Source organism: Primulina eburnea, chromosome 14 (genome assembly GCF_022965805.1).
Source record: "Primulina eburnea isolate SZY01 chromosome 14, ASM2296580v1, whole genome shotgun sequence".
Lineage (NCBI taxonomy): Eukaryota > Viridiplantae > Streptophyta > Magnoliopsida > Lamiales > Gesneriaceae > Primulina > Primulina eburnea.
This window is the reverse complement of record NC_133114.1, coordinates 573,805-592,670: the sequence shown is the minus strand read 5'-3', so window position 1 is coordinate 592,670 and position 18,866 is coordinate 573,805. Positions and strand designations below refer to the sequence as shown.

Below are 18,866 nucleotides of genomic sequence, written 5' to 3'. Positions count from 1 at the left end.
TTTCATCGTTTTTGTATTTATTTGGCATTTTTGCATCCTAATTTTTCGGTTATTCATTGAATTACTTTTTGTCGTGTAGCGTTGACGAAAATACGAAAAAATGAAAATAATTGATAGAAAAGTCAACAAATAGATGCCACATAATTGAAACCCCTGAGAAAAACCCGAAAAGTTGGATAAATGATCAAAGAAGAACCCACGTGGACATGCATTGGCTTGGAAATGTAGTATGGCATGTGGAATTCATTGTCCAACCCACTCGAGCACCCATGTCCCCCTCGTTGGTCATTCAACATGCGCGCAAACTATGAAAATAAATCATATTTTTGGATTCTATCTTTTTTAAATTCGATTTTCTTCCTTCCAAAGAGATTATGACTTAATATCTACATGTTTTGGAGGATTTTTGTGGGGAATATAAATAGAAAAACCCAAGAACATGGAGACTTTTGGATAACACGCCAATGTTGATGGTTAGAGCAAAAGGAGAAGAAGAGGATGAGGCACAACTTCAAACGTCATTCACACTGATATCTTTCAATCTTTCTCTTCTTGAATATTATTTTCATGGATTTAAAGATTAATTTATTTTCTTGTTTTGAATTGATGGAGTAAATTATTTTTGAGTGAGACCACGATAGGGCCGAGACGAGATTATGTTTGATATTTGGTATTGATTCAATGACGAACTTATTTATTTCAGCATCTAATTATTGATTGATATTTGTTTATCGTTGCATGTGAATTATCTGACCAATTATTTGCCTATTTGTTGTTTGATATCAAACTGAAATGCTATAGATTGAAGTTTAGCCTCACAATATCCTTCAAAATGTGGTTAAACCGACTTTAGTGCAGTTTTAGTACTTAACAACTGAGATTTCGTAACTCTTAATGCATTTTTGTTTAACTAAATTCAAATAGAAATATTTGTACGATTGAATGAAAATATATTTATTAATTCTATAAATAGATTAATAAATAATTTAGGTAATTTCATCATAATTATGTAAGACTTTGAATAAGTGATTGAGTTAACAATACAAAGTCTTGAAGATATAAATAAATATTGTTAAAAAAAATAATATGTTATTGAGTTATAACACGCGTCACATAGTTGAGCCAGTTACCGTTATGTGCTTTAGTCATATTGCTTGAATTTGATTTATTTTCGAATTAATCTCATCTCTTTAATTTAATTTTTTTATATTTCATTAGTAGTTTAGTTCAACTAAAATATTATTTTGGTAATCTCGATCACTCACTTTTATTGATTTGTCTAGATTAACTTTAATAATAAATAATCTGTAATTAAATATCAGCCTTTGTGAAAACGACACTAGTTCTAAATCCAGTTTATTATAATTTGACATAATGAACTTGCTAATACCAACCGATTTCGACGTTCAACGATGAAACAATTTAATATTTATTCCTTGACTCAAAGAAATTCCAATATTGTACTATCAATCAGTCAATCACACTATAAAAACACATAATAACAATGAGAAAAATGCCTGTTATTCTAGTTGTAGATACACCCAATTTTGGCCAACTACCAAATGAGCCAAAATCATCTAAAATTTTTGCCATTATGGAAGTCAAGTATGAACTCCCTCATATTCATATTTGTCTCTTTTCAAGATGTAACGTTTTATTCTCATTTGTCTGATATTTGATAGATATATCATTCAAATTACAAATTATAACATCAGACTAAATCTTTTATTTAAGGTAACTTTGTTATACAAGAGTTATTGCCATACACGCACTTTGGTCATTTCTACATCTATAATATCATGCACTTCTCATTGTTATATTCATTAACTCATTACTTACTTAAATCATATAATATTTGTGCTATTAAATTTACTTTCTGGACTGACTGAAACATCGTAGAGACTACGTCGAAAATACTTTTGGTTCCCTCTAACATTTGTTCGTCCACGCAAGGTTCATCTCGGCACTATCTCATTAATAGGTTTTGCTAGGTCCACGTTCAGCTCGGATCATTCATTATCGACCACTATTCAAGATAATTTTTGCTCATCCGACTTAACCTAAGGTACATGAAACTTTTAGTATCATCAGATACAATTTTTTTTTTCAAAAAAATGTGGTGTGTGGTCATTTTCTTAGAAAACCGTGCTTTAGTCTTGGGATGAATAAAAAGTATGAGATTTTCGTTTTGCATTTTAAGTCCATATTGTTGTGGCTTATTGTTTCAATGAAGCTAAATTGTTTATGAAAATGATGGCTCAATTGAAAAATCTACTCCAAGACAACATGAAATCCATCCAAAGAGACAATTTTTTTTAAATTCAAATCGGCAAACCCACCTAACCCGACTTATCTTCTTATATTATACTAAACTTGTTTATAAAAATAATACACGGATTTCATTTTTATTTATATAGTTGTTGACTCAACTAAGAAAGGAAAATCTTTCAAATTTGATATATACAAATTACAAAGCATTATATATACATATTATTATATATGTGTGTGTTTGTGGAAAAATTATACTTTTGGTCCTATATATTTGCCAATTTGAGATTTTGGTTATCAATGTTGCCAAATTTCAGTCTTAGTTTGTTATATTTATTTTTCCCTCACAATGGTTTTTTTTTCGACGTGATAGCGATGTGGGGTTGATGTGGTGCAAGCACGACACTGACGTGTACAATGTCATGTTAGTATTACTGATGAAAATTACCGAAATCACTCTAAGAAATGAAAGATACAATATTAAAATTAAAATATGATAATATATGTGATCTTAATAGTAAATAAATAAATATTAGAAATAAATATGCGGTTTCCTTATTTTCAAATATAGTGATTAATTAATTTTTTAGGGGGTAATTAAAATTTTTTGCCTTCAACTTAAAATATATCGAAATTTTATGTGTATTTTACTTAAGATCTAAATTATAACTTTTTTTTCATTTTTTTTAATATCGTGACACGAAAATTTATATTAGTTATTATATAGCCCAATCATGAATTTTTTGTTGATGTCACGAATACGTACACTCGTCATGTGATTATTTCACACAGAATCGGAAAACAACTGGTTAAGGTGAGTTTTGGGTTTTACTTGGAAAGTTGAAACAAACGAATAAATACAATGCAAAGAAGACAAATTCAAGCAAAAATCAATGACAATCACATCACCACAAGTCAAATACTTTTTAGGGATAACAAAATTTACTATAATTTTTAAAAACTGTTGACGTTTAGTTTCAAAGCTATTATTATTATATTATTGAAAGGAGAAACCTATTATCTCACATTTTTTAAAAAAAAAAAGTGAATTAGAATTACTATATTTTAAAGATTTACTAATTGTCCTAAAGTGGCAAAAATAAACAATTTTTTTGTCCTAATGCTTTTGGTTGTTTGGAGCGTATAAGGTTTCATGTGCTCGATCCCCTTTGATTCTTATAATGCAATAAGTCGTTTGGATATCTCAGTAACGTCTCTTGTCCAAAATTCAAAATTTACAAGATGCTAGCTAGCTCTTATTTAATATTTTTGTTAGTTATTCCACGTTGGTTGGATAAAATACATGAAATTTGCATATATGAGTTTGGACAATCTTCCCTCCATTGAGTTAACTTTTGGTGTTGAGTTATGTTAAAATTCTAATATTAATTTCCAAATATATATATTGGCAGTTAAGATTGTTACAAATATATATATATATATATATATATATATATATATATATATATATATATATATGTGATCAAAAATCATCTAAAATTAAGTGAATAATTCTTTAAATGAAGTATATGTACATGAAATTTGAACTAATTGTATGTATACATCATTTCATTGTAACGGAGTGATATGTGACTGAAGCTTGGTTTGGAAATCGAGGGCAGATTAATTGTCACGTAGCATTTGGTGTGTTATTATGTATTGTATACGTACTGGAACTCATACTTTGAAATTCACAGCAAGTTTACAGGTACGACTTCTTGTGTCTCCGCTTTCTTGGAACCTTCTAAAGCTTCAAGATGCCTTTTTCTTTTCCCTTCTGCAAATTCAATTAAAACGAGGTGGATATATATTATATTTATACTCCCGTAAGAGTCGGGTCATGGATAATCTGAGATATTAAATGGATTCTCAAAACAGGGTCAATATACAGAGTGCTTTCTTTAGCAGCCGGGCAGGGAGATGCCCGGACTCTACTCCCCGGGCAACCAGAAGCCCGGGCTCTCATGTAAACTCTCAGGCGATTTCTACTCGGGCTACTTCGATAACAGTGTCGCATTCAAGTGCTATCTTATCTGTCAGAACTACACGGGTTTGACGTGTCAGAGAAGCTATCAAATGTAGGGTTGCTTGACAGGAAGTCAACATCAAAAGCTATGAGTTGTAGGTGTACGCGCAAATCGAGGTAATCCTTGATTTTCTTTCCTTTAAATAGCAGATATATTTCTCAATTAATGATTCTGAAAAAATTTGCACTCTCAAGCACTCACATATATCCTCACATATATTGCTCGTGTTCTTCATCTTCAACATGTTGACTTAAGCATCGGAGTGACCACGTCGGACACTCTTCTAGCACTCATTCACGAGTTCTTTTCTTGTTTGCAGGTATTATCGAAGCCATGATCTTTACTCAAATTTCCTAAACACTAAATTATTATTATTATCATGGTCGCCCAAATATCATCATATATGTACTCACAACTTGGTTAAATTCAGCTACCTCTGGAGGGATTGTGAAGAATACAATGATCGCGTTTTAACTAAAATATTTTAAAACTATATTAGATATAGATTTTTGATGATATCTTAATTTACTCTCATTTACAAAATAATAGGAAATTATGTATAATGCCTATACATCCTATCTAATTTTGTGGAAAATTAATTGATTAAATATGATTTTGTGTGTGTTAATGTTTGGTTGCATTTGGAATATAGAATAAGACGAATGCGTACCGACATCGTTTGGTTGAGATAATACGCCGCTGCACACGGAGCTTCAAGCCTTGATACTCTCCTCCACCCACGCACAAATACAAGAATATTTATTATTCGAGTAAATATATATATTTTTTAGCTATAAATATTGTTCGAAGTAGAAATTTAAAGTTATTCATCATAAATATCAATTCCCTAATATGTTTTTTTTTTAAGAAAAAACTAAATTAAAGCATGGGAAATATATTCTATTATATTATTATTGCATTAATGTCAATCGGGAGATCGAGGTTTATATTAAATAATATGTAGATATATTATTGTCAGCTGTTTTTTTTTTTTTTATATTAAGAAATTTAGTAAACCTTAAAATTCCATTCCCAAATTTTGAGAAAATTTAAAACAATGCTTGAAACGTGAATGTCGGAATAAGTTCATGTATGTGGTCTTATATTGATTTAATGTTCATGTCACGTGATTGTTACTATATATATTATTTGGGTTGGCCTTGGAATATTTAAAAGTATATAGATATAAACTTGTCCAGGGCCCTGATTATTCAAACGCCGAGACAGAGATATTCAATAGGAGAGCGTCGATATAAATTCCACTGATAATGATCAAAACCACAAAATTTATGATAAAGTAATTATTATATATGAGCCTCTGAATTGGTGGAGTAGGCTGTGAACACTTAATTAATTATTATTAGTTCGATTTTTCCTACCAGTATGTTTTACAAAGTTTGTCAAGTGCTATTTATCTGGGGCAAAAACTTGTGTGAGACGGTCTTACGGGTCGTATTTGTAAGACATATCTCTTATTTGGGTTGTCCATGAAAAAATAGTATTTTTCATACTAAGAGTATTACTTTTTATTGTGAATATGGGTAGAGTTGACTCATCTCACAGATTAAGATTCGTGAGACGATCTCACATGAGACACATTCTTTATCTGGATAGTATGATTTACAATGTACTGTTTCGTCTTAAGATTTTACCTTGATATGCATCGTATAATAACGACGGTTGGTTCTATTGGCATCGTATGAATGGTAGAATAATAATTTGTGTATAATAAAATTTTAAACTTGGAAAACATGAAGTGGTAGATACGTAAATTACATAAATAAAATCAATTGGTCAATCAAGATTATAAATTTAATTAATAAGAAAGAATATCTAGAGACATATACACAAGACGAGCGTAGACAATTAATTCTTGTGACGTACGGAGGCTGACCCAAAGTTCCCCCCCTATATATATACAAGTTTAAATGCATGCAAAAATTCAAAACCATGGAAAATCATAATTTGATCCTCAAAATTTCTCGTTTGTTTTCTTCTTCTTTTTCTTCTTGCCACTTGAGAACACTGCCAGATGTTGCAGATTGCTCTGTTTCCATCCCCAAAACTAGCGATAGTAGTGTGAGTAAAATTTCTCATGATGAAAATGACCACTCTTCTTTCTTGAAAAAACACAAAAATCCTGGGAAATTTAACGGGATCTTGGTTTCAAAGCATGGTTCTTCCGATGCGGAAGGAAGGAAATGTCCTCCGGTTACGCCTGTTTCAATGACGGCGTCTCTGAAAGAATCTAAAAGGTTTCAAGAATGGAAGAAGATTAATCTTTGTAACCTGCAGCAGAGCTCTTCGTCTAATAGTGGGTGGTTTAGCAGCGGCGAAGAAAAGTTCCCGGAAACAGATGCTTTGTTCAGCTTGTCTTCTTGTTCCGGCGACTCTATTCGTCGGAAAGCTTTCCGGGGAACAAGGTGGGAGGAGATGAAAAGCATCGATGAACTGGGAGAACGCAGCTTCCGATCTTCACTGTCCTCGTCTAATAGAGTCGTCGGTGGAGTTATTACCCACAGTGCGCCGCTGCCTGCGCCACCAAAAACCACTAAAACTCGCCGGAAACCAGGAAGAAAGACCACAGTGAAAAAAACCCACCAGCCAGAAACTGAACTGGGATTTGGTCACACAATGTCAACCCATCTCTACTACGACGAAGATTATGTTTCTTCTGGTCGCCGTAAAACGACCAAGCCTCGCCGGAAAACTGCCCAGTCGAGTAAAAACCCACCTTCGATGATCGAGGAGAGTCTGGCGGTAGAGAAGAAGTCGAGAGATCCCCGTGGAGATTTCAGGGCATCAATGGTGGATATGATATTGGAGAAACAATTGTTTGGAGCCGAAGATTTGGAGAAACTTTTGAGTTGTTTCTTGAATTTGAATGCAGTTCGCTACCATGGGATTATTTTTGAAGTTTTCTCTGAGATTTGTGAAGCGTTATTTACTTATTAAGTGTTTCTTTCAATAATAATGTGTGTATGTATCAATTAATTCCTCTTGGTTTTAGTTCATTCGCCCATTATGGACTCACTACAAAATATTTGTACTGCGCGCCTGCAATTTCATTTGACCAAAAACATGTGTGAGACGGTCTCATGAGTCATATTTATGAGACGAATCTCTTATTTGAGTCATCCATTGAAAAATATTACTTTTTATGCTAAGAGTATTACTTTTTATTGTGAATATGAGTAGGGTTGAGCCGTATCACAAATTAAGATCCGTGAGACGGTCTCATATGAGACCCACTCTTTCATTTGTAATTTGCAAGACACAAATTTTATTTGCAACATTTAGTAGTAAACGTTCAAAACTAAAATCTTGCTAAGTAAACGCAAACCGGAGAATGAGAAGAACTGCTGAAAATACGCGAAACCATCTTAGTATAAGTAAGACGAGTTTGGATACAAAATCTATAACTTAAAAAACCTCTTAATGAATTTCATATTTTAAAGTGTTTCTAATGAAAAATAAAATAGTTGGTCTCATGTGAGACCGTCTCACGGATACTAATCTGTGAGACGGGGCAACCCTACTCATATTCACAATAAAAAGTAATACTCTTATCATAAAAAATTATACTTTTTCATGGATGATCCAAATAAGAGATCCGTCTCACAAATTCGACCCGTGAGACCATCTCACACAAGTTTTTACCAAAATAAAAAATGATTTTTGTCGATCGGATACATATAAAGAATTTATTTTTATTTTAAATTGAAGTAGAAACATAACCAAATTATAGCTTCTACAAAATCACTTAAATAACTAATTTTTAAAAGTGATCAAACCATAATTTTTAAGGTAAAAATTTATGTGAGACGGGTTCACGGGTCGTATTCGTGAGACGGATCTCTTATTTGGGCTATCCATGAAAAAATATTGTTTTTTATGCTAAGAGTATTACTTTTTATTGTGAATAAGGTTAGGGTCGACCCGTCTCACGGATTAAAATCCGTGAGACGGTCTCAACCCACTCAATTTTTAAATGCTTGTGTCCGTTGACTTGTCCAACCAAAACATACCTGTAATTAGTCCAAGGACGGAGTGTATGGTATATTGATTAGAGTAACTAATAATAGATTTAGCGTTAAAAGAAATAACTAATCTACTTTTAAAAAAACACATAAATATTGTTTAATAAATAATAACAAAACCATGAAAATGTTTTGTTTGCCTATTAATATAGTAAATGCTTAATATCGTCCCTTGAAACATATATATTTTTATTATATAAAATAAAATATAATTACCGTTTTGCATAATATTTATGTGGTGCACATGTGCCAGATGTAAACATGCGCCAACTTATGTGAAAACGATAAATTCTAACTTCTAAAAATCAAAACGGCTATAGGTACTAAACTCGATCGTTCTAAAGAAATACAAACTTCAAAACAAAGAAAACTACGATAAATTGAATGATAAACTTTTGACATTATTTATATTTTTAATAAATTGTACAAATTACAAGATACAAAATATAATAAAGAAATATACTAAGATCTGAACAAAAATAACTTGAACTGTTGAAATCTGGAATAAAAAACTTGAAAAGTGTTTGAACTACGACTAAGATTTCTGCAGAGAGTTGCTAGAATTTATGTGAGATGTGTGTTATTGTTTTCCTCATTTCAGTGGACTTGCTATTTTCTTCAAATATTCAAGTCAGTTCCCGAGTCTTTCCATTATTTTATGGTCTCCATGACGATATTTTGCATATTTCTTTTTGGACTTGGACTTGGACTTGGACATGACCAATTTTAAGACTAATTAAAATATACCCCAACAATTATATTTTGTAAAATAAATTGCAAATAATAAGTTGATTTACTTTGGACAAGTATTTCAATGGGTTTACTTAAAATATTGGGCCGGGCTTATTGGGTTATTATCTATAACTAGATGATAGTGGGCTTTGGGCTCATTTGATGTATTCCTTTGCGCCTCCTCAACAGTTAAGTGTCGTCAGTTCCACATCCGCCGTCGAACTAGAGTACGCGCGGCGGCGAGGTTTCTAATCGAATTGCCATCATGGCGAAAGAAAATGATACGAGCAGCGGTCAGGGGCACAAATCTCACAGGTCTCGAAAGTCGGGAGCCTCTGCCAAGAAAAACTTTAAATCAAAGCCAAATACAGGAGAAGGCTTAACAAAGGAGCAGAAGAAGATTAACAATCCTAAGGTTCGAGTTCAAATTTTTTACCTTTCTTTTATGTGCTTCGACTTTGATGTATTGTTCTTTAGAGTTAAGTTGTCTTTATATGCTTTAGTGAAGCACGCTTTTTTAACTTCGTTAAAATTTATCTGGTGAAGCCTTGTAGTTTGAGTGAATTTTGGGTGGTTCTTACCTTTAGCTTGATCTGGCTTGCAAAATACTCCTACATGGAACCGGTTGACACAGTTTTTATTAATTTAGATACGTTGCAACCAATGGAAAATCGTGGTTTCACGTTTAAAAAGTTGTGTAATGTAGGACAAATACCTGAGACTATATTTCTAAAAATTTCAGCGCATGAAGATTTGAAAATATATTCACTGTATCCCATTTTTAGTCGCATCGTGCGTTTAAGTCATCAGTACTGCTCGACTGATGCATGCATGATTAATTAGAGTTATATGGATGGTTTTTGTTTTAGGCATTTGCATTCACGTCATCTGTGAAAGCAAAGCGACTGCAATCAAGAGCTACAGAGAAGGAGCAGCGGAAGCTTCATGTTCCCACAATCGATCGGTCCACAGGGGAGCCTGCTCCTTTTGTTGTTGTAGTCCAGGGACCTCCTCAGGTTTCCGTGCATAATATTATTTTGTTTCTTGGTAATGTACATGCATAATTTTTGTTGCCTTGAATTTTTGAAACTGAGAAGTTTCGGATTTTTCTATAGGTGGGGAAGTCATTGCTGATTAAGTGTCTCGTAAAACATTACACGAAGCATAACTTACCTGAAGTTCGAGGTCCAATAACGATTGTATCAGGTTGAGTTTGATTGTCATGTCTACTCTCTTCCAGATTTATTGTCATAAGAGTTTCTCAGGAGTTGAAACATGGAAAATTAAAGATGCAGAAAAGTTTAGGGTGAAATTTATTGTTACCATTCGAGTAAAAGGAGTAGGTCTCAAGATTTGGGTGGCAACATCTCTTTCCTCTGGAAAAAGGATTACATGCCTAACATTTTTAATGTTTGCTAACTTATGAAGTTATGAAAGCATAGATTCTCTTATTTTGGTTTCTGATTGAATTTATAAAACTAAAACAGACCTGCTTTTTAGATTTCAATGCCTTTTCCATTGATGTTAGGATTAGTGTTTTTTGACTGGATAACCAGTGGATTTGTGGTTTAGGTAAGCAAAGACGACTGCAGTTCGTGGAGTGTCCAAATGATATCAATGGGATGATAGATTGTGCCAAATTTGCTGATTTAGCTCTACTCCTCATCGATGGAAGCTATGGCTTTGAGATGGTAAGCTTTAATATTTTGGCCTTTTTTCTGTTGATTTTTTCTAAGTATTTGGAGAATAGTTCTTGCCTCTTGTTTTATGAGAGCTCATAGCAATTCCAGTGCCACAGTTCCTCATTAGGTTTGGAACCATAGTTATGAAAGACGTGCTTTTTCTCGCCTCTTGAAATCGTTATTTTTTTGCCGGTTATTGATGGGGTATTTACTTATATACAAATAACCCTAGCCCAGTCAATTATTGGAATCCCAATTAACTTGAGGCCATACCATTTGATTATTAAAAACTCAACATGCATGAGCCGCAGTTCTATGTTTCTCTCAGATTTTGACTGCTACACTCTGCTCTCCCAATTCAGCCCATCCTCATCCCAGCCTACTTTTTCTTTTTTTTGTTGCAATCAATTAGAGCTTCTCTATTTCTTTTAATTCTAGCAATATACTTATTTTTACCCTAATTTAAAAATAATTTATCATCCTCTAACGCCTACTCTTGCCAATAAAATTGTTGAATTCTGAATATTTTATTTACATTATTGATTATTATTCAATATTTTGTGAAATATGTTTTTATTTATGTAATATTTAGTCAAAATCTGCATTATATATGTGACTTATAAAAATTTATACTAAATACGCTTCACTTCAATAAAGTGTGCGCCTCAGGCTGCAGGACACCCTAGATCTTTAATATGCCTTGCGCCTTAAATAACTATGTGTGTAACACAAAACAAAGTGGATAGTTTGCAGACGTGCATAGATATTCTTAATTCATTACTTTGTCATCCAATGGATTAAGACTAGGCATTGTGTTTTTTTGGGTCAAAAAGAGTAAATTGTTTGAAATCACAGTTCAGAAGTTAAACATGAAAGAATTCTGGACTGTCATAGGTACAACAAGATAATGGCCAAATAGAAGGATAAGTTTGTATGTGACTTAACATGAGAAAAAAATGAATGTGCAATCTGTATATCTAGTCAAAGAATTGGCAAGATTCAGTATCATCTGCCATATATTATTTATTTTAAGGTATGTTGGGATTCCTCTTTCCGGTTAAAAGATTCACAGCAAATGATTTTTTCCCATTTCCTGCTCTGGGTCTACCTGTGTTTTCAGGAAACCTTTGAGTTCCTCAACATATTGCAAAATCATGGATTCCCAAGGGTGATGGGTGTTCTTACGCATCTCGACAAATTCAAGGATGTAAAGAAACTTAAGAAAACAAAGCAACGTTTGAAGCATCGATTCTGGACTGAGATATATGATGGTGCCAAATTATTCTACTTATCTGGTCTTATTCATGGAAAGTAAGTTGTGTGCTGTTTATTTTAGCTGTCATAGGATTTATTTATTTCGCCTATCTGGTCTCATTCATGGAAACTGTAAATGTCTCATTCATGGAAACTGTAAATTTAAGTAGTTCTGCATTGCCTTGGTTTCGAACAGGTACACAAACCGTGAAGTACATAATTTGGCGAGGTTTATTTCTGTTATGAAATTCCCCCCTTTATCTTGGAGAGTTTCTCATCCTTACATTTTAGTAGATCGTTTTGAAGATGTTACTTCTCCAGAGAAAGTGCGCATGGATAACAAATGTGACAGAAACATTACCTTATATGGGTACTTACGTGGATGCAATTTGAAGAAGGGAACAAAGGTACATGATCTGGACATTTCAGGCGGCAAGTTTCCTTTGTGTCAGACTGTAAATTTACCCTTGAGTACCTACTTTATTATATGATTTGCAGTTTAATGCCTGTTGTCAAAGCCTCTCCAAAAACCTTTTACTCGGCCCAAGCTAATGTGTGAGACATCGGCAGTCAATATGTGCCGTGATTTCTATAACTTGTGTCTGATGCCCGAGTCTCTGACTTTTTCATTAGCTCAGCTAGAAAATCAGGCAACAGTTTTTGCATTGTGATAGAACCAAAAGTAAAATTTCCATCCATTTTGCAATAAATGAAATTCATCGCCTTTCTAAGATTTACTGGATGTAGTTTGTCAGGGGCTTTTTTAATTTATGGTTTCTGGATTGTAGACCTCTGTTGTGGTTTACTTGCATTAACAGGGTCAAGTGCTTTGACGAAATCTACCATTTATTCTGATTTCTCTTCCAATGATGAACCGTATCATTTCTAATTTGACTACAATTTGCACAACACTCCCTTGTTTCTGCGACTTTATATCTCCATTCTTGTGTCACAAACATATAATTTTCCTCTGCACGTTATTCATATAACTGCATTTTGACTAATCTACATTGTACCACAGGTCCATATTGCCGGCGTTGGTGATTTCCCTTCGGTTGGATATACTTCATTAGCTGATCCTTGTCCTCTGCCCTCAGCTGCCAAAAAGAAGGGATTGCGTGACAAGGAAAAGCTATTTTATGCTCCTATGTGTGGTCTGGGTAGATCTCCTTTATGACAAAGATGCTGTCTACATAAATATAAATGACCACTTCGTGCAGTTTTCTAATAATGATGGAGCTAGTACTGGAATGATGCACAAAGGTTTACACTTTGTCTAGCATTATGCATTATCCCCCTTATCATTTGACTGTATGTGGAATTTGGATTGTCATAGGTTGTGCATTGCATTGTACTTGGTGCAAGGTTTCTCAAATTTGTCTGAATTTCATCTTTCTTGGTCCTTTTTGTTATCTTTAAACACCAATTTTATGCGTGACTTTGTTTTCTAAAATATGGCCTTTCTCTTCCAGGAAAAGAGCGTGATGTCGGGGTTGAATTGGTTAAATCATTGCAGAACACTAAATATTCTGTTGACGAGAAGCTGGAAAAGAGCTTCATATCTCTTTTTAAACCTAATTTATTATTAGAAGCACAAAGTGACTTACCTGATCTGGGAGAACCGATAGATCAACATATGCTAGATGACAACGATGACTCGGATGAAGAAAGTGACTGGAAAGGATGTAGATGCTCTTGATTCTTCCGAGAGAGAGACAACTATTCAAAAGAACTCATCCACAGAAGCCACGGATGATAGTTCTGATGAGGAGAACCTTTTTGCATCCGAGAACAAGCCTCCGATTGAGAAGATTGATACTTGCGAGGGAAGGGTGAGGAGAAAAGCTATATTTGAAAATGACATAGATATTGATCATTTGAAGGTATTTATTTGACAAATATCTCATTCTACGCTTGTGCATTTTTAGATATCTTTATATTTATGCCTTATCATGTAGTGGTTGTGGGTGGCCGTATCATATTTCTAACTGTTACTTTTGGAAAGAACACTTCCATTTTAGAAATGAAATGCACACCAATTTTTGTTGATGATACCTTCTACCCAGGATTCTGAGGAAGATGAGCAAGATCCTAGCAATGAAGATGAGACAGAAAATGAAAACGATGAAAATGTATATTCTGATTCTGATTTTTCAGCGGATGAAGAAGATCATGGTAAAGAATTCATCTTTTCTCTCAAAGTTTCCTGATTCCGACAAAGTAACAATATGCACCATAAGCAGTTTTTTTCTCGCTCTCTATCAATAGGGTCCTGATAGTTTGAGAAAGATTATGTTTCTTCCGTACTAATTTTGGTTGCTTTGCAGAAGAGATGGGAAATATTTCAAAATGGAAGGAATCCTTGGCAGAGAGAACCTCCTTGAGACAGAACATCAATCTTATGCAGCTGGTGTATGGGAAACCTGCTTCAAAATCTTTAAATGATATTCCAGACTGCATTGATGAGGAAAGTGAGGACGATGAATTCTTTAAGCCGAAAGCGGAAGGAAACAAGGTTTGCCCCTGAATACTGTTGACTCGATCTCCCTCTCATGTGCACACTAACGTGTTTGCTTGCATGTGTGATATCCTCATTTACGTAATAAAATGGCCTTAGTCGGGTTCATTATCGATGTTGATGCAACTCATATTTTTCATTTCATGTTGTAATCTCTCCATCATTGATTATTTGCAGAAGTTGAAGGAACGAACTGATGTGAATGATGTTGATATTGATGATTGCTCGAAGTTCTTAAATACAACAAGCCAAAAGAATTGGAAGAGTGAAGATCTAATTGCAAGCATTCGCGATCGTTTTGTCACAGGAGACTGGTCAAAAGCATCCTTGAGAAATCAAATCTCGGAAACTACCAATGATTGTGATGATGCTGTCTTTGGTGAATTTGAAGACTTGGAAACAGGTCAGAAATTCAATAGTCATCATGCAGATAATCGAGATGGTGCTGACAAGGATGAAAACTCAGCAGCTGAGGAGCGGAAGCTGAAAAAACTTGCACTTCGTGCCAAATTTGATGCTCGATATCCTTCTCTGATGATGTTACTGTTTTTTTGTTTTTGGGAGCGGTAACTGATGACAGGGTTGCGCATTTCAAGTGTTAGTGTGTTGCGTGTTCTTTTTTGTGACGTGTCATGTGTCTCTGGTTGTTGGTTTGCTTTGTCGATTCCTCTTGAAATTTTGGTGACCACTACCTGGCATGAAAATGAGTATTAAATGGGCATATAACTGTATTGAAATGTTGATATTGTTTGGCCATCTCTTACAAATTTTCACAGCATCCAGTGTGCCTATGTTGAGCTTTTGTGCCCTTAATTTTAGTTCACATATGATGGTGCTGAGTTTTCAGATGATGACAGTAAGGAGACCAAGTCAGACCATGGTCAAAGTAATGGAAGTGGCTTCTTTGATAAGGTAATATTTCTGGTACTAATATTCATGAGCTATATGAAATAATGAATTGAATTCATTTATGCAGTTGAAGGAGGAGATTGAACTTCGAAAGCAAGTTAACATGGCCGAACTTAACGAACTTGATGATATAACCCGCACTGAGATAGAGGGTTACAGAACTGGGACTTATCTTAGACTGGAAGTTCATGGTGTTCCCTGTGAGATGGTTGAAAATTTTGATCCATGTCATCCTGTTCTTGTTGGTGGACTTGCCCTTGGAGAGGAAAATGTTGGATATATGCAGGTTCAGAACTGTGCTGAACACATTATTTTTCCTATGTTTTATTTGATGCTGTTGCCCATTTGGTTACCTTTTATCTTCTTCGAGTTATAACACCATTAATTCTTTGTTTTTTTCCTCTCCGAAGGCACGGATAAAGCGTCATAGATGGCACAAGAAAGTGTTGAAGACTAGAGATCCGATTATTGTTTCTATTGGATGGAGACGCTATCAAACCATACCCATTTATGCGATTGAGGACAGTAATGGTCGCCACCGCATGCTCAAATACACTCCTGAGCATATGCATTGTCTTGCCATGTTTTGGGGCCCACTTGCACCGCCACACGCTGGGGTGGTAGCAGTACAAAATTTATCAAATAATCAGGTAGTATGAATATTTTACTTCACTGTGCTAAGACGAAATCATTTAAATTCTAGTGTTATTGTGAAGCAAACGAAGAACTAGATTAGTGAGATGCTGTGTTAACTGTTAAATTGGATGGATGATATGTGGGAGGAGTGACTTGCCTAGTAACTTACAATGGTGAATCCTCCCAGTGGTTTGTCCAAATTTTAATCAGTCTGGAGACGAAATTATCTTTCTTTATCCTACAACACGGACACCGGAAAGTTTTATTTTTCCCCAAAAAGAAGTGTGCTTTTTTTACCCATTTTATTTCTTATAATGGACAAGTTTTGTTTGCTTATGTTTGGAAACTTTTTTTTTCCTCTAAAAACCTAGTAAACATTTTTCCCTTGCAATATCTTTCTGTATGCTTCAGTCAGCATTCAGGATCACAGCTACCGCCACAATCCAGGAATTCAACCATGCTAGTAAGATTGTGAAGAAGATCAAGCTCGTTGGTTATGCCTGCAAGATCTTCAAGAAAACTGCTTTTATTGGAGATATGTTCACTTCCGATCTCGAAATAGCCAGGTTTGAAGGCGCTGCCATACGCACGGTTAGTGGAATCCGTGGGCAAGTAAAGAAGGTATCTCCAACTTTCTTATCAAGATTTTTGACTGAAGAAAACTAACTGTTATCTGTAATTTTTTTGCTTAGATTATGGTTTCATTTCATTTTCTGCGCCCTTATTTTAAATGATATTTTCTTTTACCACATTGCGTATTTAGGCTGCAAAAGAAGAGATTGCTAACAAGTTCAAAAAGAAAGGTGGATTTGCAAAAGAAGCAATCGCTAGATGCACTTTTGAGGATAAAATCAAAATGGGCGATATTGTTTTTTTACGTGCTTGGACTCAGGTTGATGTTCCTGAATTTTACAACCCTTTGACAACAGCATTACTGCCTCGTGATCAAACCTGGCAAGGAATGAAAACTGTTGCTGAACTAAGAAGGGAACAGAACCTTCCAACTCCAGTCAACAAGGATTCACTATACAAGGTAATTGAAAACATATGGGCTTCTAAGTCTGTCCAATCCGTTTGAGTGTGTTTTTTTTCCTTTATTGACGCGAGTTTTTCTTACCTACGTGCCTACACAGCCAATTGAAAGAAAACCTAGGAAGTTCAATCCATTGGTTATACCCAAGTCATTACAGGCAGCTCTACCATTTGCATCGAAGCCTAAGGTCACACCCTCTCGTAAGCGACCACTGCTTGAAAAGAGACGAGCTGTTGTTATGGAGCCTCATGAGCGAAGAGTGCATGCTCTTGTTCAACATCTTCAACTCATCAGGAGTGAAAAGGTATGGATGTTCCTTCAATCAAAATCGAAGTCTCACAACTGATTTGGTACCTGTTTTTTTAGTAGACTAGCTTTCATATTGATTCTGACGTTGGGGAAGATCCAGGATTTTTGGCTCGAGGAAACGGAGAGCTTGGGGGATAATTTTATATTTGTGTAGCAAAACCTTAAGTTTTCAAAAATTTACAGAATAGATTTGAAATGATCACCTCCACTCGTCCTGCTTGATTCTAATATTTGTTGTCTGCAACATAAATTGAGTTGAAACAAATACGGGGAACCCGGAAAAATAAAGATTTTTTTGCCAGTACACATTTCCTCGCCCATGGATTCAACTTAGAATATATTAAAAAATTAACGAGGCCTCTACTGATCTAGTTAGTTTGTGTCACAAACAGAGGTTGCTTTTTCTCTCGACACTTTTTTTAGGTGTCATCATTAGCATCCAAGCGGATCAAATTTAGCTCTGTCGTACATCTTTATGCGACACTTTTAACTTTTGTTTCCTGTAGATAAAAAAACGTAAATTCAAGGAAGAAGCCAAGAGGAAGGTGCAAGAAGTGGAGCGCGCAAAGGAAGAACAACTGTCAAGGAAGCGACAGAGGGAGGAAAGAAGAGGAAGGTACCGAGAGCAGGATAAAACAAAGAAGAGAATGCGCAGAAATTCCGAGTCATGATTTTGAAGTTCCATTTTCTTCACCTGGCGGCGCGTCGGGCTCATATACAGCTACCCAAAAAATGGTCCCTTGTTTTATCCAATTTGGTATACATTAGTGAGCGGATGTGACGAACTAAGTTGCAGACTCAAATTTTGGGTGATTTTTTGTAAGATTAAAATTTTAGTTCTCAAAACATCTAAATTTTTAAGTTTGTATCGTTGGTTGCTTGGTGCAATTTTTGTAAAAGAATATACTACCCATTTGCACGAAAGGTGCTCAGTTCTTTCTAGTTATAGCAAATACAAAATGCAAGTAGAACATGATATGATGAACAATTGCCTAAAAATAAAAATATATAACCAGTTTGTGATTTTGATACTGTATCAGCTCAATTTTCAGCTTTAGTTATCTATCAAAATAAATTAACAGATTAGGATTCTAAGGCACCGTTTTGCTTGTAAATGACATGATGAAAGATATATAATACAAGGATGATAAATCAGTATATTTGGATAAAACGATGTTGTATGCACTAGTCCTTCCAAGAATCTGAGTTAAACATAAAACAATATAAATATGAATAATCAAACTAAATACATTACAAGTCCCCAACCGGGATTACAACACATGAGTTGAGTACAAAGCTGCAGTAGTGATACATAAAAAAACTTGCTATCTGTGCAATGCATCGATTCATCATCACTGATTAACAAACATAAAAGCCACGTACTACTCTCTTTCAGCTCAAGTCCAAGATTCATGTGAATTGATTTGATGCTTCGTAACTTAATTATATACACATATA

At 34.6% G+C, this 18,866-nt stretch overlaps 2 protein-coding genes across 2 annotated transcripts; both read left to right on the top strand.

Annotated features, from left to right (window-relative positions):
• The first annotated feature begins 6,229 nt into the window (after positions 1–6,229).
• LOC140812572 (uncharacterized) lies at positions 6,230–7,432 on the top strand. Its single transcript, XM_073170878.1, has one exon. It carries the CDS (start codon positions 6,246–6,248, stop codon positions 7,248–7,250), a length of 1,005 nt encoding a protein of 334 aa, XP_073026979.1. The 5' UTR covers positions 6,230–6,245; the 3' UTR covers positions 7,251–7,432.
• A 1,795-nt stretch (positions 7,433–9,227) lies between these two features.
• Positions 9,228–18,350, top strand: LOC140811064 (uncharacterized). The gene is given in 20 exon segments (XM_073168937.1): positions 9,228–9,482; positions 9,937–10,083; positions 10,183–10,273; positions 10,640–10,758; positions 11,870–12,060; positions 12,200–12,410; positions 13,025–13,165; positions 13,167–13,266; positions 13,476–13,678; positions 13,680–13,886; positions 14,070–14,178; positions 14,331–14,518; positions 14,699–15,046; positions 15,350–15,433; positions 15,498–15,716; positions 15,841–16,080; positions 16,478–16,687; positions 16,830–17,099; positions 17,200–17,403; positions 17,915–18,350. Coding segments are annotated over 20 exon segments (3,597 nt in total). The 5' UTR covers positions 9,228–9,332; the 3' UTR covers positions 18,080–18,350.
• The last annotated feature ends 516 nt before the right edge of the window (positions 18,351–18,866 follow it).